The sequence below is a fragment of the Neospora caninum genome, chromosome IV (assembly GCF_000208865.1).
Source record: "Neospora caninum Liverpool complete genome, chromosome IV".
Classification (NCBI taxonomy): Eukaryota; Apicomplexa; class Conoidasida; order Eucoccidiorida; family Sarcocystidae; genus Neospora; species Neospora caninum.
The window spans coordinates 2,149,121-2,176,362 of record NC_018389.1 but is presented as its reverse complement, the minus strand read 5'-3'; the positions used below and the strand labels follow the sequence as shown (position 1 = coordinate 2,176,362).

Genomic DNA, 27,242 nt, shown 5'->3' with positions numbered 1-27,242 from the left:
CACGTTCCTTGAAGGGCACTGTATGCAGGCAGGACTAGCTTTCTAACGGCCGCCTTCACCGACCGCTGTGTAATGCAGACGGTTACAGAACCTGTGCCGCTAACGTAGAGAATCAGATGCTGCCTATGTGGTATCTGGGTTCGAGACTGGGTCAGAAAAGCGGCCGATGACTGTCAAATTAGGCACTCAAGCTGGCTGGTGTTTAAACGGATGACAAGAATGACGGGATATCGTGAAGAGCAGGCGCTAACGCAGTGTTCGGCAATAGTTGCGCGTGATACCACATAGCGCGCCGGCATCTTCCGAGGTTGGTTGGGCCGCTTTGTTTTTGCTAGGCGTCAACATGGCGCCAGCTTTCTCACACGGAAAGAAGATTTATGAGGTATCTACTTGCCTCAACACATTCACAGTACCTTCTCTCCTTCTTTGGGGGAGACGAAGAGAAGTACCTTGAGACAGTCCGTACCGGTACATAACACAACGCAAGCAAAAATACCCAGGACCACAAGCCAGCTTCTCTCCAAGTGTGGGGACAATGGAGAGAACCAGTGCTATGGCACAGGGGTTCACACACGCAGGTCGACGGAGGACGTCGCCTCGCGAAAGAGTGGAACACGGGGTTGAGTGCGGAGTCTACTTGGTGGGCTTGCCGCACGACATGGCTGGCAGCAGGGGAGACAGTCGGGAGGACGCTCCGCCAGTGGTACTGACGGAGAGGCCTCCCGACTGTCGGTTAGACAAAGAGGGAGGTTGACGTTGGAGGCCGCCTTGCGAAAGGGTCGAAGAGGGGTGTTGGAGCCGTGCGGTCGTTGGGCCAGCCCGCGCTATGCCCTCGTAGAAAATGCTGATGCTATACGGTATGGACGAGGAGGATATGTCACGACTGAGGAAGAGCAACTCTTTCTTGTCGGGGTAGTAGAGTGAGATTCGGGGTGCTCTGATGAAGATAAAAGCACCAGCGAAGAGGCATTGGCCAGAAGACAGGGAAGACAGAACGAAGCAGTGCTTGACCATGTCGTGTGGCCAATTGTTGGCAATGGCCTATGAGCTTTGAGGACGTGATTTCTGGTTTGCTGGAGGTTGTTGGTTTCTGGTGACTGGCGCATTTTCACCTTCGTTTCACCCTCTCCACAACGTTGTAATGCTGTTGCCGAATCTCGAAGATCAGGAATATTGTTGGAAGGCGATAATCACTCGAGACATCGTAAGGTCTGATCACCTCTATTGCATGTGATCCCATCTGCGTGGCACGACGTCCGTCCTGCTCCTGTTGCTCAACAACGATACAGATATTGTACATCTCAGCAATGACTGCGAGAGTGCACTCGTCTCCCCAAATCCGGTATCTCACGTCTCCAAGTCTGATAACCCAGTTCCTTTTGAGTTCATCTGCGTCCACTACGGGATATTTTCTGGAGCCCTTATACGGAACTCTAACTTTATATTTCTTGTCGAGTTTAGCCATTCTCCAGTCCTCTTCCTGCAACCTGTCCGGGTTTATCAGCCAGGAAAGTCGGCTGAAGTTGTCCTTCAGATATTGTGCCACTTGTCGACGGAGTTCAATGTGCGCTTCCTCGGTGCCAAGCAGGGCGTAGCTGACCGAACGGAATTGACAATTTCCATCAGGGGCAACGCAGCGCTTCTGCACAACCTCCGCGTCGTAGAATGACAGCTGCGGCTGCGGGACCATGGTTAAATTTTTGGCTGGCATATTGAGGGTTTCGGCAAGTCGACGACGACAACACAAATCTGGGGCGACAAATGGCAACCAATCAGGAGGTAGTATGACTTTAGGTGGCTTCAGGACATCGTGTGCAAACTTCACCTCTTTCACCAGAGGCTGCGGATCAGGCTCCGTGGTGCCCCCCTGTAGCGGACTCAGATTTAGGCTAAGTTCCCGCTCCTTCGCGTGGAGTGCTGCAAGTCGACCGAAGATCATCTCTTCCGTTCTCGCTCCACAGCAATCTGTGGGGGAACCACCGGGAGGGGTTGCCCTCGCCGACACCCGCTCTCCTGGCGACATCTCGTCGGGAATATCCAAGCCTCCTTCAAAGAAGTCGTCGGCCTCTGGTGTCGACGCGGAATAGACACTTGCCGTACCTGCAGCTTCCGCTACGGGTGGTGTTCCACATGTGGTAGCAGGGGTCGTAACGCAGTGGGCGTCCGCGAGGTCTCTGCCGAAATTTCGCTCCTCTTCGTCCGCTGCATCGAGGAGCGGGAAAGCACTGTCCGTTTCGTCGTTGATTTCTGCTGATGCTGATGAAACCGTCGTCGCCTTAGGCTTCACTGTGCAGCTGTGCCTGCAATTCTCTGCGGTTCGTGGTTCCATCAGGAGTCCAAGTGGAGAGCGTGGACGCGAGACGGGGGTACAGTCCTCAATCCTTTCGGCTTCAAGTTCGTCGTCGACCCGACCCATGAGCGAGGGAACAACCGCTGTGTCGTCAGCAGGTCCCCACCGGAGATCAGACAGGAGTCGCGCTTTATCTGGGAACACTCGACCACGGCAGCTGCGTGGACGGGTGACCCGGTACTCCTTCTGGTACGCTCTCGAGCAATGTTGTTGCTCTTTAATGAGTCGATCGAGGAATAAGGCACCCCCCCGTAGGTCATCTGCGTCTCCTGAAGGTTGCGAGTGGAACTGGCCACTCGTGTGTCTTCGCGTCCAACGGAGATGGGGGAGTGCTGGGGCTCCTGGTAGGGCCTCGGCTCCACGGGGGATGCGTGGACACGAGACGCGGTTGCTGGTCCGGGTTTCTGCTTGGACACAGAGTTCCTCTTCGTCGACTCGGCCGAGAAACGACGGGACATCCGCTTTCTGGCTGTAGGAGCTCACGTCGGGGGACGTGAGCAACGGCTGACAGCAGCTTACTAGGGCACGCCAGCCGCTTGACAGAAACATAGCGGTTTCCTCTAGGGGGGAGAGGGGTAGTGGAGTCATTTTAGCGGGTGCTTGCACTCCACGCCCTTCATACCCACAGCCCTGCGAGGAAGTACGCTGCTGCCTGATGGCAGGAAAGACATAGGACGGAGGTGTTCCCTCCATGGCGAAAAAGAAGCAGATTTTTGCGTTGCAGACGAGACGGATCAAAGACCACGAGACTCGACACACGACACCAGCCCAATGAGGACTATGTGCAGTGCTGTTCGAGCTATTTTAGGCAAACCCAATACAAGATCACTAAAGTGCTGACAGTATGAGGTGAGCCTAAACTCTCAAACTCGCACGCATATAGTCCCGAAGGACGAGAGATACTGTAAGTAGAATATCGAATCCCAAAGGACGAGAGATACTGTAAGTCGAATATCGAGTCCCGAAGGACGAGAGATACTGTAAGTAGAATATATAGTCCCGAAGGACGAGAGATTCTGTTGTTTTTATTGTACGTTTATAGAATATAAAAAAGTCGTAATATAATACCGATTCCACCTGTCAAATAGGGGAAGCGACAACTTACTGAAAAGGGGTAAAAATGATGCAACAAGATACGCCGCATTATTCACATTCCACAATATTTTATCCACATTTCCGTTTTTCGACTACCTCGTGTGTGGTCGTTGGGCAGACGAGCAAAGCCATCCGCCATGTGTGCTCGATGCCCAGAGCCGCTTGGAGCAGAGTAAGTAGAGAAGAGGGAAGATATGCTTTTCCAATGGCTAGGAAAAGCAGCTCTGAAGACAAGCGTTCTTGGCGCCTTTAAATCTTCGGCAAAGCGATCGCGGTATTCAGGTGTATGCCAGAGAGCGCCAGCTACACGCTAACCAATAAACCGTTGATTCTCCATTGCCAGCGACGGGAGCGACATCTGAATCTTCTTGAGATCCTAGTTCGCGACGTTTCAGCCACTCAATCAATGACATAGCCTCACTTGGAAGGCAGCAGATGATACACATACGCACGCCGCTCTGGGTGGTGGGGGGGGTGCCACCTTCGGGTCTTCAGTCTGGTCTGGTTCCGGGTGACGTATTGGTTACAGTTTATGGTGAATTGTTGGGCTCACGAGATAGCGGTTCAACTCTGAGGAATGCGGAAGGCCCTCGTGCCAAGACGAACGATGTTTCGTGCCATCAGTTGCCTCACGCTCGTAGGAGTCTCGTGCAGAGTTGAGCAGTATTTGATCGAGGACGAAAAAAGCAACATGATTCACGGACAACGTTTTCTCCGATATGACCGTTATACGATATTGCTCATCTCTGACCGGATGGCAGCAAATCGGGAAGTGGCACGCCAGCTCCACAGATACATGGCGCGTTTCAGAGTTATCGCTCTTTGGGCTGTCGGCTTCTCTGGCATCATACGTATTAATACAACGTGTGCGTGACTGACTATAGCCATTGGCGTTGCTGGTCCCTTTCATACACCGTAGAAGAGAAGTGCCTTCTAACAAGTTTGTCGTTGCCGTCATCCGTTCGACAAGCTACAGCCCTGTGGCACTCCTTTCGTCTCTTCATCTCGAAAGTTTCGACCACACCTTCCTGGGACTATCATTACACCGGCCAATGGGAGCTGTCCGGCATCGTATATTCGTTTTCCCCAGCCGTACCTCATTTGTCGGATAGACGTCGGATAGACTTCTACACCGCGTGCGGATTCTCACAGTCTACCAGCAGCAAGTCTCAGTCTTAATGATGCGCCGACACAGGAGAAATCATCTTACCTTACATGTTGCATGCGTCACTCGACGCCCGCCATGCAGAGTTGTTTCCAGCATACAATGGAGAGTATAGGATACGGGCCTCGAGAGGTAATTAGTGATGCACATAGTTCTCAGCTGCAATCGGCGCTGTACCATCTCCTAAGCAATTGTCAACTCCCACATCGTCCTGCAAGGAATAAACTGCCAAGCGAGAGGTGGCCGGAGGGCGGGGCCTCTTAAGACGGGTGCTACAAGCTCGACGTGTACGGCATGCTGTTGTGGTAGCCTTACGGATATCAAAATGTACGTACGATTCAGTAGATAATGTCGAGCGACACAGACAGTCGTCGACGCCAGGAAGTTGGGTTGACTTGTCTCATGTTCAGACGCCGGAATCCTTGGCTTCCCGTAGGATCACTCCCGTCGATAGCGAGCTGCTTCTTGCACATCCGCTGTGGCTTTCATCCTATTGTGTCTGCTCGTCAGTTTGGCTCGGTCGTGCAAGCGGGTGCTCACTCGTTTGCTTGCTTTCATTTTCTTTTGTGTTTGGAATGCTGAGTTCTACACGTTCCTTGAAGGGCACTGTATGCAGGCAGGACTAGCTTTCTAACGGCCGCCTTCACCGACCGCTGTGTAATGCAGACGGTTACAGAACCTGTGCCGCTAACGTAGAGAATCAGATGCTGCCTATGTGGTATCTGGGTTCGAGACTGGGTCAGAAAAGCGGCCGATGACTGTCAAATTAGGCACTCAAGCTGGCTGGTGTTTAAACGGATGACAAGAATGACGGGATATCGTGAAGAGCAGGCGCTAACGCAGTGTTCGGCAATAGTTGCGCGTGATACCACATAGCGCGCCGGCATCTTCCGAGGTTGGTTGGGCCGCTTTGTTTTTGCTAGGCGTCAACATGGCGCCAGCTTTCTCACACAGAAAGAAGATTTATGAGGTATCTACTTGCCTCAACACATTCACAGTACCTTCTCTCCTTCTTTGGGGGAGACGAAGAGAAGTACCTTGAGACAGTCCGTACCGGTACATAACACAACGCAAGCAAAAATATCCAAGACCACAAGCCAGCTTCTCTCCAAGTGTGGGGACAATGGAGAGAACCAGTGCTGTGGCACATGGTATCATACAAACCGTCACTGGGGAATATACAGACTTCCAAGAAATGACAAACACGAATAGGGGCCGACGACTGCCTTCTCGTGGATCACTCCAAAATAACAACAGCGGGACTAGGAGACCGGCTAAACGTTGAACGTCGCTTCTTCGTTTCGTTTAACTGAGAACTCGTATTGCAGGTTGCGAGTGGAACTGGCCACTCTTCTGTCTCGGCATCCAGCGCTCTTTGGGCTGTCGGCAATCTCTGGCCTCAATCAAAATTCCGTGTAAGAAATACGAAATCTTGGATCCGTACACCGCTGATCAAAGAATATACTGAAGAGCTCTTAGACTGAATGCTCGATGCGGTTGATCTCTAAAGAGAAAATATTCTTCGTAAATCAAGGTATGGGGAAGAGAGTAGGTCTCCTGACAAACTCGGGCAATTTTGATGATATAGCAGGCAAAGGCCAGATGCTGCAAGGGGCAAGCTTCTGGGGGTCGTACGGGAGCACCGTTCTCCTCCATCGCGTGTAGCGCGACAGTGATAATCGCGCGGTTCATGCGGAGACAGATGCGAGATAATCAGAAATATTGTCATGGATGGTGTAGAAAACACACTTGCAGAGACTGAAAGCGTGCGACGTGCTCTCAGAAATTATCGGTGTCCACAGCGGAGACGGGAGATGGCAGGCAGAAGCAAAGTTCTTAACGTTGCTCATCGTACTCCTCTGAATTATGTATTTTGTTCTTCGGTCATGCGATGCCAACGTTCTGGCTCTTCAGTCGATAGGCGCCATTGTCTGTTCGTTCTGTGCCTCCCCACCGGTGCCGCAGCAAGAAAGAAAAATGCCATATAGCGGAGTAGGGCGCGTACAGAAAGTGCCTGTTCTAGACGATATCGTTTTCAATGTGCGGCCATTCATGTATCTCCGCTTCATTCACTTGAGCACCAGAAAGAGACCTGATGGAATGCGTCACGCGCCTTTGTAAAAATTTAAAATACACGTTGGACAAAGCTACGCGTATGGTGTGACGAATGTGGGTTTCGCTCACACGTGTTCTAGAATTCGACATGTACAGTGCGCTATCTTGGTTTGTACTTAGGCGATCCCGCACAATTGCAGGGTTGCACATCTTTCCCTTGAAGCACTGAAGCCTGTGCTCAGAGAACGCTTCACGAGAAATCGGGGGGGGGGGGGGGGGGAGTATAAGGTGAATACACGCTTCAGTGGTGTTGCGCATACTGTGGCCCACAAAAATTCGACTGACAGCCTTCCAGATGAGTACAGAACGCGAGGGCAGAGTAACGTTGGGGAAGGAACGTAACGTAGACACATAGACACACGTAAAAAAAAATTCCAAGTTGAATGGCGGTGGATCTCCCGTGTTACCAGACCACGCGGCTTACATGTGGGGAAATGAGGCTCGCTTTCAAAACAGACGCTTAAGCCGCACATAAGACGATAATGTACTGCATAGGGATGCAGAGAGACATCCACGCTTCCTACGCTCTTAACATTCCGTCTGCACGGATGCTGACATCTCGACACAGAAGCCACCTTGAACCTCACGTCGTCTCAACAGCAGAGGACACAAGCCATGAATAAACGAGGTAATACACGCTTCCTATTTTTTGTGCGGTAAAGACACAGTCCATCACGAACCAGTTGCTACATCGCGACATAATGAGGCAGAGGCAGTCACCGTTATCTCAACCTGTTCCACGCCATTCGTTACCGTAGTAGGGCCTCGCGCACGACCGCGTCCATTTTCCGTTGCGTTTCAACCGAAGAGCACCAGATATATTTGTGTTGAGGTACGGGATCCCTATCGGCGGCCAGCCTCCCTAGCTGCTGGCAATTGCCTGACTGTAGGGACTGGTGTCGTGTTTTCCGGCTTCGGAAGGCAAGAAGAATTCCTACTCGGCGTTTCTGATCAGAATTCCGGGGCTTGGTAGTAAATCGATGAACAGAAATGAGCAGATGCAGCGGAAGAATCATAACTAGTTGTGTCTGCCCACTGCTGGACGTCGGATGCGGCACCCGGAACTGCAGCAAATGCGTATCCGTGGTGACAACCAAGGTGTCGAAAGGAATGTCACACACAAAGGACAGAAACGGGATAGTCGACCTGCGAAGATAGGACAAGCAGCGAAGATCATGGAGGCCAGGTTGAGATGAGTCCGCGGCAGTGCTATGTCCGGAGCGTTGATCCCTTGCTTATACGATACATAGAGCTAGCACACACCTTCCGTAGCGTCCTGGAGGGAGCTCCCTAACTTTCGATAACCGTCTTCACAATTGAACCACACACGCGGATGAATTCACACACGCAGTAAACTCCGCGACCACAAGCGTTCAGATCACAGCAAATCAATCTCTCGTCCGACTTCTCCGGAACCCTCTACCATTCATGAAACCGGTGACAGGTTGGATACTGTCACCGTCTGTGTGTAGACAACGAATAGCGTCTCCGAAAGTAAACCGTCAATGATGTACCTTGTGGCGACATTCAGAAGGGACAGCTTCCGCGTAGGCCACAGAAACTTCGCTAGTGTCTTGCACGCTTTGGTTAGACAAGCACCGTTCGTTGTCCTCCATAACGCGTTATGTACTCAAACCCACCGCCACTGTTCTCTGGGAGCTACACCCCGCCAGCGGCGCCACACACGTTCGGTGAGGAATGCAGCCGGTGCCACAAACGGAACAGTAAAGCAACGCCTAACTCAAGAAAGGATATCCGTTTGGTGTAGGGCGGTGAGCAGACACCCACTATATATACATATATACATATGCAGCTGCAATTCGCCGACGTACCAGCAGACGCCGTCGACATCGTTTAAGGCTTCCTTCACCCGTGCTGCCTCCTCATCGTATGGGACTAAGAGTCTTTCCTGCCCCAGGAGTAGACGAGGCAGCCGCCGCCTTGTTCGCCTAGCCGGATCGACTTGGGAGATCTCCTGAGCGGCAGCACATCAAACCTCGATTTTTTGGCAATACGGTAGATGCACAGGGGCTGTAATTTGCCAATTTGCCTGGTGTCTTCAGAGAGAAGCACTTCTCAGGCTCTCACATGCCTCCAGAATTGGCCAAAATCGGCCACTGCGATTGCGAAAATTTGTGCCCAGCATCCTTGATCCTTTGTGCGTTGGGGAAGAAGGACACGATCAGACGGACGTCTTCAGTGTAATTATGGTTGAGCCGACGTGTCTCGGAACACAGGTGAAACGACGCCATCTCCATCGTTGCCTTGCAGGTGCAAACAATTACACAGGACGCTTCGGCTGCAACGGGAATTCGGAACCCTAACTTGTTACCTGCTCGGCAACATGAACCTGTACAGTTGAAAATATCGCGATTGTGCATACGAGTTGCACACCGAGACAGCGGTATATCGTGGTGGGAGAAGGACGCTGCCTCCGAAAACACGCTCTCTTTGTTACTAAAGACTACGGCCTCAGGCCTCTTCAAACTGCAGAGGGCTCGGGCCTGTCCAGCAGGTTGCTGCGTTAGAACGCCTACCTTTATGCCTTCAGCTGTCTTCTGCGCGAAATCAAGAACACCCGTCAAGGGCTTGACGACCAATCCAAGAAGGCCTTTGCCTGCGCCCTTAAGCAGACCTTCGACTCCCTCTTCATTGGCACCTTTCATAGGCTCCTCAATGAGCCCTAGGAAAGAAGTACACACCAGGATCTCATGAGACATTTCATCTGGAAGCTGGACGACTTCCCCGGATACCGACGGCGACGAGCTCGCCTCGAGAAGGGCCGCACGGTGTTTGTATCACGCTGAATGCCGCTGACACCCCCCTAACTTCCGCGATTCGACGCGCTGTAAAGCACATTCCTCTGGCCCGCTACATTGCTTAACTGAATCTCTTGTCCACAATACACATCCAGACTTTTGTATGGCTTGTAGAGAGCCAGACTCGGCGAGACATCGGGGCCTCAAGGAAGGGGAAAGCCGTAAAAAACTTCAATTGAAAGCCGCTTCGCGTCGAAAGACATAACATGGTGACGTGCAATATGCTTTCTTCGACGGAGGGCGCCGGCATCTGGAGGCCTGGACACCCTCCGGGGTCAGACGGAAGTTGGTAAGACGCGACATCGGGCCAATGCAGACGACGGATGCATCAGGACCCTCACCCTAGAGGGGAAAACACGACTGTGGGAAACGCTACCCGCATCATCATTACGCCCGATACACACTGGAAAGGCTTTCCGAAATATTCCCGAGGTCGAATTCGGATACATGTGTCAGCGCCACGTGCAAAGATGTGCCGAGCAACAGGAACAAAACGTTTTTCTTCTCTACGTCGTACACGCTTACCTGTAATTCCTCCCAGAACAGCCTTACCGAAGGCTTCCGCGCCAAACGTGATACCCTCCTGAACGTCCCGAGGACGTTGGCGGCGCTGCTGCTGCTGTCGACGGTTGACATAAGCGTCGTCCAGAGTAAGAGCGCCTGGAATAGCAAACAGGTGCAATCCGTGTTCCGCAGCAGCGTTGCAAGAACCTCTGTTGACTACCATGCAGACCATGTCTCCATCTTTCAGCTTTTCGTGAGACCAGACAGTTGTGTAGTCTGCAGGAATCATTAATTGTCAGGGCTAAGCTGTGACGTCTACGGTAAGTGAGGCGTGTCAGTTCCTGAGAAACCTCCATTTGAACACTGTACAGCAAACGGCGCTCACTAAAGACTGCGAGGTCTCCAGCTCTATACCGTGGCATGCACGGCGCAAACCGGGGCGATTTCAGGATGACATTTGAAGCAAAACGGAAACTTCACACACGTGGGGCATCCGACGTTTCACATCTCAGTTCTCTGGGGATGATGCCGTACCGCAACTGCGCTATGTCGGATGACGAGTGGTTCGTTTCTATTAGAAACGCAATTCTGACCACATAATCTCTACCAGCGTCCATATGCCCAATTGCGCTTATGTGTGCCCGAAACGAAAATTGAAAAGCTGTATGTCTCTCTGTATCCTTACCAAGAGAGTCGGATGCGACCCCAGCCATGCGCGACAGGCCACCAAAGAAGCCGTATCCTGCACGACGGGGCACACAAACTTTTGAAACCTGTCGCCGACTCAGGGGAACATCCATGCAGTTCTTCCCATCCCTGCGTGTTGCTTGCACGACCAGCGACGGGAACTCCCGTCGCATGTTGTCTCCTCCAAAGTACATCAGGCGCTCTGCTCCACTTTAGCTTGGGAGCAACGGCCTTCCGTCTCATGTCGGGCGTATACACGCATACCGAATCATGGCTCGCCTTATCCGGGCCAGTATCTCCGGGACTGACGATATGGCGACCATCGGAAACGATCACATTTAAGGATGAGAATGGGCCAACAGAGGACCGTTTTTATCCATTAGCATGCGGCAATTACACGTAACGGCCTACAAACACATTTTTTTGTAAGTGGCCTTTTCACTGTTGCAGAAAAGGGTACATAGGGGCATCTTCAGCGCTGAACTGTCTCTTGACGTGGAGGTAAGACAGGACGTCGTTCGGACCCTGACACGCACCCGCCTACGGCCCTTGAATCTGGCTGAGGACCTGACCGGTTGCCAGGTGAATACCGCATAATGGACCGTAGACCGAAGGGACCCTCCTGCCTCAACTGAATCTGTGTTTTGCGTTCCGTTTTGCGCAGTCCTTCACATTAACAGGGTGCCTCGTTCCCTCATCTTCCGCGCTTACCTGTGTGCCTGATAAAGCTGGTCGCTCCCTTGTAGACCCCTTCCAGAACATCGTCGCCTCTTTCAGCAGCGTGGATTGGGTGCAATGCGAGGTCGCGAACACCTTCACGCATGTGAGCGAGTGACCGAGCCGGGTTCCCCAGTATGTCAATGGACGCCACGAAATGGGACAACTGCCAAAGCAGCTGCTGGCGATAGGCCTGGGAGACTCTCTTGATTAACTCCCCTAACGGGATACATATTTGACCTTGTTCGGCGCCCGGTTCAAGAAGCAGCGCATCGCGGTCTGGCGAGGAGAGTGTGGAGGTCCGGTCAGGCAGGACGAAAGCGTTGAAGCCCAGAGAGGCGTCTTCTATCGACGAAAGGGAAAGAAGAGCTCGGACGAACCAGTGATGATGCGACAGAGATGACAGAGGATTGACGCCCGCGCGGAAAGAAAATGAAGCGAGGATCTGCTCGATCACCAGACGGTTGATACAGAAGCGCCGTACTGGACTCCGCTGTAGAGCCAGAGAAGCCGGCGGAAGGCGCGGGAAAAGGACAACGCCGGTGGCTAGAGAGCCAGAACTTGACGCAGAAGGAACTTGGAAGGCAGGTAACGTCGTCCCCTCCGTTGAATCTCTCTCTTCTCGGCCTGCGTCGCCTGCCAAGGCACTCCCGAGGACGTTTCCTGAAACCTGGCGGGAGCAGCTGAGAGTGGTGCCGAGAAATCGATGACCTCGCAGCACTCCCCAGTCTCCGACGTAAGGCTTCCACCCACATGCAGCCTCTGGAAAAAACCGAGCGGCGACCGAGCCTCTGAAATCATTCGCTCCTCCATTCCATCTGCTGCTACCAGTACTGCCGTATGATACGGCCTCATTCACTTGCCCGTTCGCGCCACCCACAGCAACGGATGTGCTACCGGCTACCGGTTCCTCTTCCCAACGATCTGGTCCGCAGGATCGGGTTCCGTGCATCGCAGAGCTGTTATGCTGGGATTCACCAACCACCACCCGCTCTGGACTCCTGCCGCTGCCTTTTCCTCTCGAAAACCGAACATCTGCGAGTCCCCGGCCGCGTCGACTATCTTCTAACGAACGACCTCCATCCGCGTGGAAATCCGCGCCTCCTCGCGTGACTTGGTCGTCGCGCCAAGAGCCCCTGGTAACCTTACCGGTTCCACATTCACGGTCCTCAGTGTCCCGGAGACAGCAGTCCGAGGTAGACGCTGCGAAAGGCAGCATGGCAGCGCGCTGCAGGGAACGGAAGGCTTTCTGGCAAGATTCGACGAAATCGAGGTCGAGACGCACAGAAAGGGGCACAATGGAGAGAGCGAAGTTGTCTACGTAGAAGACCTCTTCGTTGCGGCTTTCGCCCGCAAGTGCAGTCGTCAAGCGTCGGTTGAGCATTAGCTCGCAGATCGGCTTCGAAACAGAGTAGACCGCACTCCCAGCCCCCCGACTGACACCGCGCCAAAGATCCGTTCGGCCTGAAGCAACGCTCAGTTGGACCGCAGCCTCGGCCAGCGGGGGATCGGCAGATCTCAACGCTCTCTGGAGGAGAACCGGGTACAGCGCATGTGTGCGCATATTGTCCACCTGGAGATCCTGCACAGCTGCCGCAACAACTTGGTGACTGTCGCTTGCGGCGAAGAGGAGAGAAAAGTAGTCAACAGAGAAGAGCATCAGCTCGTCAGGGACTCTCGATAGCTGATGCGTGAGTGGACTCTTCTGCGTTGTGTCGGCGACGACAGAAATGAGCAACTGGGGGATGCACACGCGGACTTCAACAAGGGGCGGCTCGGGTGTCGGCGGCGTCGGCAACGGAGGCGGAGGCAGCTGCAAGAGAAGCCCTGTTTCCTCCGCGAGTTGCTCAGCTTGAAGGCGCACGAATGTGTCTGACGAAGACGAGCTAGTGGACATGACCGAACTTCGCCGACTCACAACGCAGGAATCCCCCGAGTTGTGCCCAACCCGAGCTCCCTGACCGGGCGCCTTCGTCTCTGCGTCCTGGCAAAGAGACCGGCGTTGAGCTGAACGACCAGCCGCGTCCCCCTGTTGCCCACCGGCGAAGGCCGCACCCCCGATGCCGCGGTGCGCATCTGCCTCGGTTGGTGACGACTGCTCGTGCTGCTGGAAAATCATCTGACGCTCTTCCTCTCCGTCGCAAAGGTAGAACAGGTAAGGGAGTTGCTGGTTCGCTGGCTTCTGTCGATCTTCACGACTTTCCGTTCCATGGGCAGTCTCGGTTTCTTGCTCCCCTGCCGGCTCGGCCGGAGTCCCCGTAGAATCAGCGCTCCACAGGCTTGCTCCGCCACCCGTTTGCCCTTCTGATGAGCCCCCTCGCGGCCCGACGGCTGAGACAGGCTGTGGCGCACTCGTTTGAAACGCGTGGAAGAAGGGAGACACGAATGCCGGAAGGTGCACGTACGCTCCATCATCTACGCCACAAACCACGCTTCTATCGTTCGTGCCTGGGGGATCAAAGGCGTTCCGTAGATCTCTTCGTGCAATCCCGCGTAGGCTGCAGCGCTCTGACGCTTGCTCACCCAGATACCCCAGTGCAACTGCCTGACTCCCACCTTCCTTGTGAGGCGAACTTGACTCCAGATATCCGGCAGAAAAGCTGAGGGGATTTCCGAGGGAAGAAGCGAAATCTGTGTCGACGCCGTGGGCCGGATGGCCGGCCCTTCTCTCGGTTTGAGCGGTGCGCACCCCACGCCGCGCAGCAGAGCTTGGTTGCTCCTCGTCTGAAAGGCCTTCACTAAAGCCCGTATCTCTGCGGTCCCACACGCCTCCGTCAGCGTGGGGGTTCTGTAACACACCGAACAGCCCTCGAGTATACGCTTCTCTCGCGCCGTGCTGCAGCCTTAGGAGACGGACTTCTCTGGACAAGAGTGAATGGGAAGGCATCGAACCCAGATTTGCGGCACGCGCCTGAAGTTCCGCTCGTGCTAGGCGCTTCGAAAGATACGGTGGCACATACAAGAAACGATGGATAGGCACATCCGGAGTCTCAGTACCTGCTAGCATGCCGCCTTGTCCTCCCTCATCGACGGCGGCCCGTTGCTCGGCGGCATCCCGCAGAAAGCTGGTCGACGCCAAAGCGAAGACGGACGATGCTCCCCGAGCACCCCGGCTGTGGGTGGATCGACCGTCATCGAAAGGTTTCGATGAAGCGAGACCGCCTGCTGCGTTTGCCGGTGACATCAGCGGCACGATTTCGGCTCCTCGCCCGTAGTCCTCACTACTGCGGCGTCGTTCTTCCGACCATGCAGCGGGGGAAAAGTAAGATAATAGACCAGATGCGACGCTGCCGCCTTCCCATGCATCTCCACCTCTGCCTCCCCTTTCGTCCCCGCGAGGGCTGGGAATCGACGAGCGACCATCGGCGGGCCGACTTGAAGCAACCGGCGCTGGCGCGGTCGGGGAGAGGCTCGAAGTTCCCCACGAGAACCAGCCTTGCCCAAACGCATCTGCCGCGACTTGGGAGAGACCTGAAGCAGCCGCAGCCGCCGCAGCCGCCGCTGCAAAAGCCACCTGTTGTGGACTTGTTTCTTGAGCTGCAAGAGCTTCATCGCTCTCTGCCCGTTGCGAGGAGAGACGCGCGGACGCCTTTGCCGGAGATGCGCCACGGTGGCCGCGCTCACCTGGGGAAACCCGCCCAGCAGAAGTCTGCAGAGCAGTAGGGGCGGTGAGCCTGCCGGTCACACCCGAGTGGTAAGGGGCCTCTGCGTGGGAGGACCACCTAGAGGCTGACAAAGAGGGTGGAGACGGAAGGGGTAGGTACTGCGAGAGGACGACGACCGCTGCCAGGCTTTCCTTGAGTACCTCGAAGACAACCCAATCCGAGGGAGGGAGAGAGGGGATACGAAGGAGCTGACGATGTGGAGTAGCGCTGGAAACCGGGACGCAAATAAGGAAAGGCGGCACGAATGCCGTGGGGGAGAACGAGCTTGAAAGAGAAGGTGACGAACGCGGCGACAGCATCAACACAGGCGTCCGACCTGCTGAGCACTCGCGCGTGCTCGACGTGCCTCGTCGAGCGCCTGAGACCCGCAAGGCCCGCGCTGTCTCCCTGCGGCCGTCCAATGCAGAAGGCCGACTGCTCATTCCTGTGTCGCCATCCACTCCGGTTCTGTCCCGGAAAACTTCCTCTGACGCTGAAACGAGACCTTCTACCTGACGATGCGGCGCGACGAGGGCGGCGGGGAGTCCCGCTATTTCTACCGCACGATTTCGACGGCAGTCATCCCAGGCCATGATAATTTCCTCGTCAGGATTGACAAGCACAGGAAGCGGACCCAGAAAGTATGGAGCAGCAGTTGCCGCTGCACACGCACATCGCCTTTGACATCTCCGGTGCGGGTCTTGCTGTCTCGAGTCTCCGGGAACCATCTGGACGCCTTGCGAAGTTTGTCCGGAGGCTTTCCCCTGTTCTTCCTCAGAAACATTAGCAGGCAATCCTTCACTCCGTTTCCAAGCTTGTGGGCCTTTTTCTTCTGTGACCTCGCCTCCCTCTGGCTGTCCTAACCCGTATGAGAGAAGAAATTCGATGAGCCCTGTGACGCGTTCTTCCCCCACATTGTTTGAAACATAGGCCTTTTGACTACCATGGCGGATACGCGGCCACAACACTGTATGGTCCGTTCCGCTGTCTGCTGTCTCCGCGAAGCTCGCCCCAACCTCTCCCGTTGCACCAGCGTGCGCACGCCCTCGTCGCTCGTTGCTCTTCAGACTGCCGGCGGCCAAGGAACTGAACTTCAGTTCAGCCCCCTCAGCATCGACTCCCTCCTCCGCACCGCTAACCGTGCTGCACGAGTCCTCGACATAGGCTGCATCGGCAGCGTCTCGCGCAGCAGCTGCCGCAGCGGTGGCAGCCAAGACTGGATTTGCATGCACGCACTGCCGCATTAACAACGTCCACCGCGATCGATTTCGGATAGTCACACTGTCCGCCTGTCCCCAGCCTTCGTCGCGGATCACGACAGTCTTCCCCCCGGCTGGCCCATCGCGGACCTCCACACGGAGCACACTGCTGCATATTCTGGCCGGCTTCTTCTTGGCGCTTTCTGTTCCATTCTCTGCAGCCGGTCCAAGATCTGACTCCGCCTGCGATGATGTGGGACCGAGCGAAGAGCACACGGGGCCCGCAGGAGACGTCTCGACACCGCTGAACGGTTTCTTCGCCTTGCCGACACTCGATTCTTGTGCGTGTTCATATCCGGCCCGTACATTTCTGATTGATGCAAGCGGAGTGCGACAATCCCCAGCTTTGCCCGTCGCAGCGTGGCGACAAGGATCTGCCGCTGGGGGAACAGGGCGCGTGGGTACGTCGACTCGCATAAGTCTTCGTACGTCAGCAACTCTCTGAAAGAAGGCAACGAGGAATGCTTCTGTCCAGCTTGCTCTCTCCCGACGCTCGCAGCTGGTGGACGTTACGGCGGTCAGCGGCGCGACTAGCTGGGAACGCGATCCGCCGGGAGATGCAGAACTGGGCAGACGCAAAGCGGATGCTGGAGAGGGAAGAAGCTCGCTATCTCCCTGGTACGTGCAGCCGCAGCTAAGGGAGGATTCGGCGAGCAAGTGGCGCTGCGGAACAGGAGGAATTCGAACAGGCCAGTCCTGAGCTTTCACGCCGAGGGGACAACACCCTGACCAACGAGACCAGTACTGGGTCACAACGGACTCAGACAGCCCGAGAGTCGGGTCAGCTCCGGATGGAGGGACACGCCTAGCTTTCGCACGGTCCTTTCCGCTGCTTGTCGGCGCTGACAAGGGCGACGGAGACGGGAGACGATGTGAAGCCGAGGGCGCGGCTGAAGACGCATCACCGATTCTGGCGCTCCCGGTTTGGAGTTCGAGGCTTGCGAGGAGACGGCGAGAGGGGGACGCGCAACCAACTGGACGAGACGGAGACCTAAAACCATCAACTGACGCCAAAGGGAACGAACCGACGCGCTCGCACAAGGCAGACCCGTTGCGCTGAAGGGTTCTGGAGAGCTGAATAAATTTCTCGCCGCGAGCACTGGCCCAGAAGAACGGCCTTTGATCTTTCGGCTGGATTTGAACAGCGCCTTCCGCCATCATCTCGGCGGTCTCCTCGATGTCCTCTAAGTCTCGTAACACCCAGGCAGTGCCTCGCGCATCCTCCTTTCTTGACGGTGGGGTCTTGCGCCCGACACGCGATTCGGCTGACATCGGAACACCGTCTCCTTCCCGCGTGGCCTCGGCCATTTCCTGGACCGCTCGCCCGTGTGCCGGCTTTGCTGCTGCTCGGTCCTCAAGAGCGTGCGACTGCCAAGAGGAACCTCCGCTTTGCGGGCCTTGCTCTTTCTCTCCCGGAACCGAGATCGACACAAGTGTGAGGCCTCGACACCGGCGACTGCTCCCCTTTGTGCGACACACTAGGCAGCGCGACTGGCGAATCGAGATGGGGTACGACGTCGCATTAATGACAAGGTAGAAAGGCATCACCACGAGAAGCTGAACCGGCCGGAGGAGCGGGAGAGGTGCGTTGCACACGCGAACCGCCACATCGAGGGCAGGACGACGAGGGGGCGGCAGCGCAGGGGAGGCCACCGACGCGGGAGGAAGGACTGGTAGACAGCAGTCTGGAGGAAGAGGACGGCGGATGTTCAAGAAGGGGGAAGTGCCGACACTGGGGAGGTGGATGAAAAAGGCATCCGCTTTGTAGTCTAAGGCATACACTCCAACCAGTTTGTCTCCTTCTTGGTCCACGCAGAGTTCTGCGCCTTCCCCCGCGACTCTCCGGAGCAGCTGCTGCAGTTTTGTGGCTCTGCCCATCCCGCCCTTGCTGTTGTCTGGTTCCCACCCGGGAACTGATTTCCGGTCTGCCTCCAAGGGCGTCTTGGACGCCTCACGCTCTGTAGCGGCAACCACGGCGGCGGCCGCCACAGAGGCTGCATTGACAGCCGCGTTGGAGACCGCTGTTGCGGCAGCAGCCCAAGTGCTTTCATCTTCAACTAACGAACCATCGGTCACATAGTAGTATTCTGCGTCTTGCGAACCGTCGCTTTCTAAAATGTTTTCCACACTCTCTCCCGTCGGCGTCCGTTCACACTCGCCAGAAGAGGACCGGGACAACGTGCGCTGCTGTTCGCCCCTCGACGCAGACTTGAGAGTTTGAGAACTGATCCGCTGGCCACACGAGATGTCCGCAGCTTGTGAGGCCTGCCTAGCACGCGCCTCATTGAGAAAGATACTATGGGCGCGCATGAAGGCTGCTGTACCCTTCAGGAAGGAGATGAGCCACATTGGTGTGTGAAGGAGAAGCGAAGGCGGCGCGCCGACTGTGGCAGAATGCTGGAAGAACACGAGGAGACGCAACGGGTGTCGCGCTCCGCGAGGGTCGCGGCAAATCAACTCCGCGACGGCTTCTGCCCGTTGTCCCATTTCGCTGTTGGGTCCGTCGCTCGCAGAATTGTCCTCTGTGTCACTTCCCGAATCACAGTCGACTCCGATTGCCGCTGCAGTCTGTGCAGGCAATAGGAGAGCTGTGGGAATCGGGTGAATCTGCAGCGGCGCAGAGCGCAAGGAGCCTGTCTCCTGTCCGTGCTTGCTCTCCTCCACAGTCACCTCGAGACGAATGGTGCCAGCGAGAGGCAGTTTATGGAGATGCACTTGTTGATTGAGACAAAGCTGGGACTCGAAGCCGAGGCGGCACGTTCCTGAGGACACGTCCCCGCGCTTGGAGTCTTCCACCTTCCCGGCAGCTATCGGGTGCAGAGACTCCAGGCGACAGTTGATTCGAAACGGCAGCGTCGAGGCGATGGAGACGGGCGGATGGAATGCGAGCTTCAGCTGCACGCATCCGGTGTCCTCGTAGACAACGTCCTCTCCTTGGCACACGACACACAGGTTAAAGCTCCCGCAGGCCGGTCCCGGAGGCGCTCCTCGCTGCACTAGTCTTTCATCTGTGGCGGGTCCTGGAGTTGCGCCGCCCGTCCCGCTGTCCGCTTCACAGCAGCAGGAGCACCGAAGGAGATCGAGGACAGGCGCGCGCCGCCCACGACCCGGATTCCCCCCCCAAAGAGCCTCTGACGAAGTCGCAGGGCCGGAGTCAACTCTATGCCGCAGCGACTGAGAGGAAGAGACAGTCGAGTGCGAGGCAGGGTGCTGACTCCGTGATTGCGACCGGCTATCAAGAAGTTGCCACAGCCGGTACAGCAGCAGACACCGCGACCAAGTGAAAAGGTGAGCGGGCGAGCGGGGACGCACACACAGGCGACCCGTGCGACAAAGATTCACGGGGACAGCAGCAGAGCCTCCTGGAGGGATAACGAGGAGTAGCGACGCCGGCTGTTTCTCTGGATCGAAGATGTCTTCGTCGGCAACTCGTGCAGTCCCGTCGCGGGCTTTTGAGGCGTGCAGCGTCCCTGCGCCTTCGCCTCCGCCCTCACGCGATCCGTGTTGCCCCGCACTCGTGTCCAAGCGGCTGTTCCATTCTCGAGCTTCTAAAGGCGCGCGTCGACCTTCTGCTGCGGCGGTCTCAGAAGGCCAGACGAGAACTTCCACAGGCACGAAACATTTGTTGTGAAGAAGCACTTGGGACTGAACGATTAACCTCTTCCTGCCTGCCTCAGCCACGACCCGACAAATGATGAAGGCGTTGTCTCGCAGAAGAGCTAGAGACGAGGCCAGGGGCAATGACGAGAGTGGCAAGGCGCCAGGCTGCACTGTACTTTGCGACCGTTCTCGCATCTCCAAAGACGGCTTTGGAAGAGCCAGAAACGGCGAGATCTGCCCACTTGCGTTGTCCACGGCGAGAGGCAACGACGGCGACGGACCCCACTCGGTAGGGGACGTTCCTGGTGACACAGCCGTCGGACTGTCGAACGCAGACTGGCTGGCACCAGAGATCGCTCGAGAGAAGCTGCGAGCCGACGGAATGCCTGGCACATCGAGCGAATGCGTCACAGAGCCGGACTCGCTGATCGCTAACGGCTGTGCATACACGCCAACTCTATCGATAGGGACTGGGCGACTAGCCTCCCAAACAATATTGTCCAGGATGCCCCCAGGCCGTTCCCCACCGCCTCTTTGTTTCCTTGCGCCGCCTTGTGCGCCCACGAAATCGACTGCCGGTGCACGCCCTCCTCCACTGTCTCTCCGCCCGCAGGAGGTCAGTCCCAACCTCACACGAAGGCACGCGGCTCTTCCCACTTCAATCTGAAGCTGTTGAAGAGCCTTCTCTTCTGCGGGGGCAACGGCAACTCTTGCCCAGCCACATCCGCCAGCTCTCCCACGCGCCTTTCGTCCGCCAGGTCTCCCGATGCGAATCGCTTCTCCTCGCATGCAGTCGCCTTCCTCGTCTGAGTTTTGGTCGCTAGCGCGACTGCTAAGGACGTAAGGCGTCTCGCCACCCCCGCCCCCGGGGAAGCCGCGGCCGTCGACGGGCATCGACTGCTCACATGCATTTTCTGGACGCACCAGCTTGGCTCCATCTGTCCCGATACCCGCACTGCGAGAACCGTCTGCGTGTTGTGCACTTCCTCGGTCGGAAGTCGTCTCGAGGGCAACGGGAGCGACACCTGGGACGGGCGCCTCTTGAGAAGGACCAGCTTGCGACCGCAGAGGAACATCGACATGGAGAAGCATCCCCGTCTCGTTTTTGACTACGTAGGGAATGAAAAGTTGTCGGCGTGGATCCGCTGGCGAAGGAGCTATGCTGCCTAAAGCGCTGCCCGTACACACAGCAGCCGCGTCGCAGACCGATGAGGAGCGAGAAACAGCCGCCATCGCGATGTTCCCAGCGGGAGGATAGCGAAGCGAGCCCGCAGAGGCAGAACTCGAGGGCACTTGGGAACGTTCGCCAGGTGACTCGCTGTCCTCTCGCCAACGCGTCTTTCCGTCGTGTCCTTCTTCCGACCCACGATCGCTGCCGGCCTCCGCGCTCTTGTCGCCTCCCAGGGAGAACTCTCCAGGACTGCACCCTGACTCGAGCTCGCTCTTGTCCCGATTGGCATCTCCGCCGCTTCGGGGCGACTCGGGATCTTCCTCTGTGCCAGTCAACGAAGAAGCAAAAGCAGGTTCCACGGAAGTCCCTTGCTCACTCGAGGGCAAGACACCGGTAGGGAGCGAGCCGGTCGCTTCCTCCTCGGGAGGAGAAAGAACGCGGGGGAGAGGGATGAAAGGAAACCGCGAAGTCGCCGAGTCTCCCTCAGCTCCCACCACGTCGAAAGAAGCCACGTTCTCTCCACTGGTGGCTTGGTCTACCGAGCTTCCGTCTCGAGTGTCTTGCCCCTCGTCGCCCGCTTGTTCCCTGACGTCTTTCCCTGCCGCGGGCCACGGGCACGTCGTCCGGGACGTTCGCCGGACGGGGCCGTCAAAAGAATCCTGGTTTTTCGCTGCCGTCTGTACACTCTCGAGAACGTGTGCAGGCGACTCGTCAGCGGACGGCCGAGCCCCGCCAGAGTTCCGGAGAGGCTTATTGATGTCCACCTGAGTAGTCCGAGTAGGCTCATTTGAGTTAGCCCCAGAGACACCGGATCCCTGGAAGGGGAGGGCGTGCCGAAGAAAGTCGCTGCGCCACTGAGTGAGAGCAGAGAGAAGCGTACGCAGAAGAACGTGGGACACATTGATTTCGATTGGCGACGTGCAGGGCGACGAGAGGAAGATACCTCTGTACCGCTTTTCTGGAGGCGGAGACGCAATCGATTCTTCCAAACCGGATTCCGTCGAGAAGGAAGACAGAGACGACACATCTGAAAGCTCAGAATCCTCGAGGTTTTTGTACGAGGAGATGGAAGCGATGTCCTCGACTCTCGCTGGTTCTGAGGAGCTGGCAGTCTGCTCTGCCTGACGTGGCAAAGAGGGCACTGAGACACTCCGCGAACTTGAAGAGGGGCCAGAATTGCAGTCCGTTCCGTCCAGAGATGAAACATCGCTTTCGTCGCTCAGGGAAGCAGTCAAGAAATTGTGACTGCTCTCTGAGCTGCCCTGACCGTCTTCGCCCCACTTCGTGTCGGGAGCATCAACTGCCTCATCACTGGACCAGTCATAGCTAAAAGTTGGTTTCTGTCTCAGCATGCATTGTGTCTTCACTTTTCGTTCGCACCGCCAGCCGCTTGGCAGAGACTTGGCAGAGGAATCGCATGACCCACACCAGTCTCGTGTCCTTGCCGACTTTCTGACTTCAGAAAGCGTCTCCGAACCGGAGCCGCCGCTTTCGGTCCCCCGTCTACTCTTCCGCCGGGAACGCGGGAGTTGGCGACTGAGCGCTCTGCTTCGGCGTCGTCCCTCCCTGGCGTCCGGGCTCTCCTCTTCCCCAACTCCTTCGCGTCTGCCGCCGGCAATCTCTCTCTCTCTGCTTCGATGAAGTCCTTCCCTCGCCAGAGCTTGTGCGGATTCTTCCTCCAGAACGAGATGCCGCAGCGGAGCCTCGCCAGGATAGGTACAGGCATACACTTCATAGGGGAGGTCCCTGCTCACTGCGGTGAGAGCAAAATTTTCAATCACGGGCTCAAAGGCGACCGCGACGGGATTGAAACACCAGAGAAGCAAGGAAAAGTCGACGCAACTGACCCCGCAGGTGACGAGCTTCTCCCCACGGGAACGCGCATCTCGGCCTTGTCTGTGTCGGACCCGACGATCCAGAGTGTCCAGAGAGTCCACGTCACGCCCGTCGATCGTCGCTGGCGCACCAGAGGCCCAAAGAGGCGGCTGTTGGAACGCGAAAGCGCCGCGCACGGCACTGGAGGCGTCAGAACGGGGCAGATGTCGGGCCCCGGTTTCGTCTGAAAGGCCGCTCTGAGCTGCCTCTTCCTCGTTGGGCTCGCCCCCCCCTCCCACTCCGACGCCGAAATCCGCAGAACCTGGGTGCACATCTTGAGGACGGAAACGCGAAAAGAAAAAACTCGCACGGCCTACGCGGTCACTCGCCTCCTTGCCTCGAGTGCACAGATCGGCAGCCTCAGCAGCCGCCGCCGCCGTCCACAAAAGAGGCCAGGAGCGAACCGAGTATCCTCTGTGGCGAAGGGATGCAGAGGGGACAAAAAGCTGTAACAAGGGCGCGTGCAGAGAGCCAAAGCAATCATTCAAAAGCGTGAGACGGAGAGCGGAAACGTGCACCTCGATTTCTCGTTGACCTTCCGCTTCGTGTTCCACGTCTTGAGGCCTCTCCGCACCCTCGTCTGCTCTTTGCCTAGCGGAAGCTGCCGATGCGGGAATCGAGGGCGGAGACGAGCAGCCGCCTGGAGGCACGTCCGAGGAAGATTCAGTGGTGGACGAAGTCGACGCGTGCACAGGCGGTTCTCGTCCGTGCGGCTGCTGCTGCGCTTCGAGCTGAGTACGCTGATAGTGGAGACAATTAGCAACCAGGAGAAGATCTTGGTAAGAAATCTCGACCGAGCAAGGATAGACGCCAATGTGGACGCGCTGGAACTCCAGACAACAGCCACATTTTCGAGACAGTGGCGCCTGAAGGGGTCCCCGAGCGTGGGGCTCGAGCCGCCTTGCGAGGAAACGCGTTTGCCTCCTCGTGTAGAACGGATCGCGAGTCTCGGTTCCGCCAGACCTCACTATGAATCCTCCCTCTGTCTCTGCACCGGTAACTTCTCGCATCTCTTCCGACGCGTCTCGTTCGCTTGGTGTGAGGAGACAACAGGAGCTGTCGCCCGATCGGACACATGCAGCCGAGCGACGACCTTCGCGTTTGTGCAGGAGAAAGTCCATGTGCATGCCAGCTGAGAGAATGCGAAAATCCACTGCGTGCGGGCCTCGGCGGCTGTGGGTGAGTGGATTGCCGCATGCGGCGGGAAGCAGGTGAGGGCTGCGACCCGGGCTGAGGCCGCGTGTGGACGGCCCCTCGGTCTCTTTGCCTTTGCGCAGAGCCGCTTCTGCGTCGGCAGGTTCGGGACGACAGGCTCTGGCCGAAGACCCGACGGAACTTCCTCCCCCAGATACCGTTGTCTCCTCGCCCCTCCGGCTTCTTTCTGCTCTCTCCATGAGAGGATCTTCCCGATCGCGTTGCCCCGTCTGCCCCCTGAGGGCTTGTTCCTCCAAACCCATCAGTATGGCAGGTCGGCGACAGCAGAAGAGAGTGGCTTCTCGGATTCTTACCAGTGTGTATTCCTCCGCCTGTTCGCCAGTCGGAGAATCAACTGTTTCGTGCTTTTCCCCAGACATCGGAGCGGAGCTCGAGCATTCCGGACGCCTCTGCAATCCGTCATGTTCTGCCGCATCAGTCGCAGCTGCTGCTGACCTCCCTAAAATACGAAGGCCTGAGGCTGAACGGGCGAGAAGACCTGCACGGAGCCGAGAAGAAGACCTTGCGAGGAGAAGCTTTTCGCCCGGGCGGTTCCAAGATTCTGCGTTGCTTCCCACTGCAGCTGCGACACCTGAGCCCGAACCGCGTCGCTCACTTTTGAATTCAAAGCTCGGTTCCCTTCCTTCTTGGTCCCCACAGAGAGCAGCCAGGCCCGCGAGAGAGGGCGGCGGCGCAGCGCCTGTCTTCTTCCGTAAGTACAGGGATCCCTGCATAGCCACAAGGGCACTGTGAGAATCCTGGCAGTTCCCCGGAAGAATCAGGGATGCACTGGTGAGCTCCAGCTTCACCTCAGCTCTCTTCACAACTTTCATTGGCGAGTTCCGCTCGACATCTTGTTGGCCACCGCCAGCGGCAATTTGCGCTCTTCTTGAAGGACCACACCGACCCAAGTGTCGCAGCGATGGGGACGTCTGCAGCCCTTCCTTTTCCCGTTTTCCCTTCTTTCTCTGGAGTCCCTGCAGGCTGGAACCGAGTCCTCCAGAACAGGCTGGAGCCCGGCGCGCAGTCACCAGAGCTGCAACCGCACCGGGAAGTCCCTCCTGAACGCCGGATTCGTCTTCATCTTGAGGTGAAGCCAGGACAGTCAGAGGCAGCATTTTAAGCCTTGGCGAGATAGGCAAGCGCATGTGGTAGACGTCTGCCGCTGCGGATTGGAGTCGTCGAAGCTGAGACATGAGCAGGGGACGAGGCGACGTCTCTTCCGGGACTCGCGACCGAGTTAAACTTTCAGCAAAGGTAGGGACTGCCGTCTCTCCCACTGGCTGCCAATGCGGTTGGTGTCCGGCGCTGGTGTGTTCCTCAGCTTGCCCCTCAACCTCCCGGCACTTTTCAACAGCTAAGAGAGGGATTGGAACCCTGGCTGCTTTCGAGGGCCCGCTCGTGGCGGAATTCGCGGTCCCAACACTGTCGCTTCGCCGACCGTCTAGATTCTGCTGCTCGGCTCGCCCAGTGCTCTCCTTGGTCGCCCTCTCTTGTGTTCCTTCGCCTCCCGGCGCCGGTGAGGAACCCCCGCGCTGCGAGGCAGCGCCGGGCTGTGTGGCCGGAGCGGGAGAGAAGAAGAAGTCGTACGTTTGCATAAACAGAGGCAGATGAAGGATGCATCTCGGGTGCGCCACACTGACGGAAATGTTTTGCTGATTTTCAAGGTAACAAGAGCCGGTACAGTTTCCCACCCCCAAACACGCCATCTTCCTGTCGTGGTTTCGAAGCGATCGGAGCGTGGCGTTTGCGTTCTGGTACGTAACGGTCAACTCGGGACGACGCTCGCGGCCTGCATCCGCCTCGCCCGCATGCGACGGCAGAGGCGCCCCCGCTGGCTGTCTCTCGGCGGTTTCCGCCTCGGCGTCACCTTGCCTTCGTGTGGGACCCAGCGCCAGGTAATCTGCACACGGACCAGGAGGAAACAGAAGTGTCTCCGACACACCGTTGAACTGAACGATTCCCGCTGGATGCACCAATTCGACGTGGTCAAGAAGCGCTCCTGGATCAGAGCTGAATGGCTGTTCACACTGAGTAGCATCGCCTCCCTTTCGTCCTCTTTGGAAATCGCAACCACCGTCCTCGGCCGTCTCCTCTGCAGCGTTCCAGCGCCATCGGTCAGACGCGGCAGCCGACGTTCTCGCAGAGGATCCGTTGTCTGCCTGCCTCGCTTCTCCACTTCCGGCGGTCCCAGGGTCTTGCCTCGAGCTGCAAGCGGCCGGCGACGGGGAGCGCGGCAGCTCTTGGCACGCGAGATCCATGCAGTTGTGGCGTGCATCGGAGAGAATGACACTGAAGGGAGGAGCCGACGCAGGGTGGAACAGACGAGCGGTGTCCAGGCGCACCGCAACCAAAGTGGCCGCCAACTGCTCGAGACTGAGAGCCGAACCGTGCAAAGAGACTCGGACGTCTTCTGCGGAAGACGGCTCTGCGCCCGTCGCTCTAGAAGACTCAAGACCGTGCTGCGAAGCGCCAGACAACGCTGGACTGAAAGGCGGCAAGGCGACCGACAGCATCTCCACCTGATTGAAGACACAGCGTGCACACAGAAGAGACTCGAGTGGGTGTCGAACGGCAGGACCGCCGATTGCCGAAACCGAAAGGAGGTTCCTCGCTGAGTTTCCCTTCCTCTGGAAACCAGCAAAAACGGCCAGGAGAGTAAACGAATCGCGAGTACGGACGGTGAACGATGCACAAACATGCAGATTTATTCAAGTCGGGGGGGAACTGCAAACAAGCGTGCGCTCAAGACTTGTTTACATGAGCTCGTGCACATGTGCACTTTACTTTGAAGCTGGAAGGCGGGATCGGATGAAGCTCCAAGTTCAGTCATTGAAGATTCTGTTCACAATTCGGTATGAGGACGAACAGCCGCGATAGACGCACTCGGCAACGCACAGTCAGTGAACTGTAAGGCCGAGCGAGAAGCACAGCCTTTTTTTCTGCAAGGGGCGTGGAGCCTCCATCACTCCGTGTACTGTGCCCGTGCCGCTGCGAGTTGCTACCGAGTTCTCCCCCTCCATCGGTCAGTCGAAATGGCTTTCACG

The 27,242-nt window shown here is 56.9% G+C and overlaps 2 protein-coding genes across 2 annotated transcripts in view; both read right to left on the bottom strand.

Annotated features, from left to right (window-relative positions):
- Window positions 1-1,108: 1,108 nt before the first annotated feature.
- Window positions 1,109-2,329, bottom strand: NCLIV_012110 (hypothetical protein; the record flags this gene model as incomplete). Its single annotated transcript, XM_003880728.1, has 1 exon — window positions 1,109-2,329. One exon carries the CDS (start codon window positions 2,327-2,329, stop codon window positions 1,109-1,111), a length of 1,221 nt encoding a protein of 406 aa, XP_003880777.1.
- Window positions 2,330-7,185: 4,856 nt separating this feature from the next.
- The window catches only part of NCLIV_012100 (vacuolar protein sorting-associated protein,related), a gene marked incomplete at both ends in the record, with an annotated part of 32,981 nt that continues 12,924 nt past the window's right edge, over window positions 7,186-27,242 (bottom strand). The window contains 8 exons of the mRNA XM_003880727.1: window positions 7,186-7,212; window positions 7,664-7,871; window positions 8,558-8,700; window positions 9,263-9,408; window positions 10,070-10,324; window positions 10,734-10,790; window positions 11,447-12,214; window positions 12,602-26,717. Of these exons, the coding sequence (XP_003880776.1) occupies window positions 7,186-7,212; window positions 7,664-7,871; window positions 8,558-8,700; window positions 9,263-9,408; window positions 10,070-10,324; window positions 10,734-10,790; window positions 11,447-12,214; window positions 12,602-26,717 (15,720 nt within the window). The remainder of the gene's footprint in view (window positions 7,213-7,663; window positions 7,872-8,557; window positions 8,701-9,262; window positions 9,409-10,069; window positions 10,325-10,733; window positions 10,791-11,446; window positions 12,215-12,601; window positions 26,718-27,242) is intronic.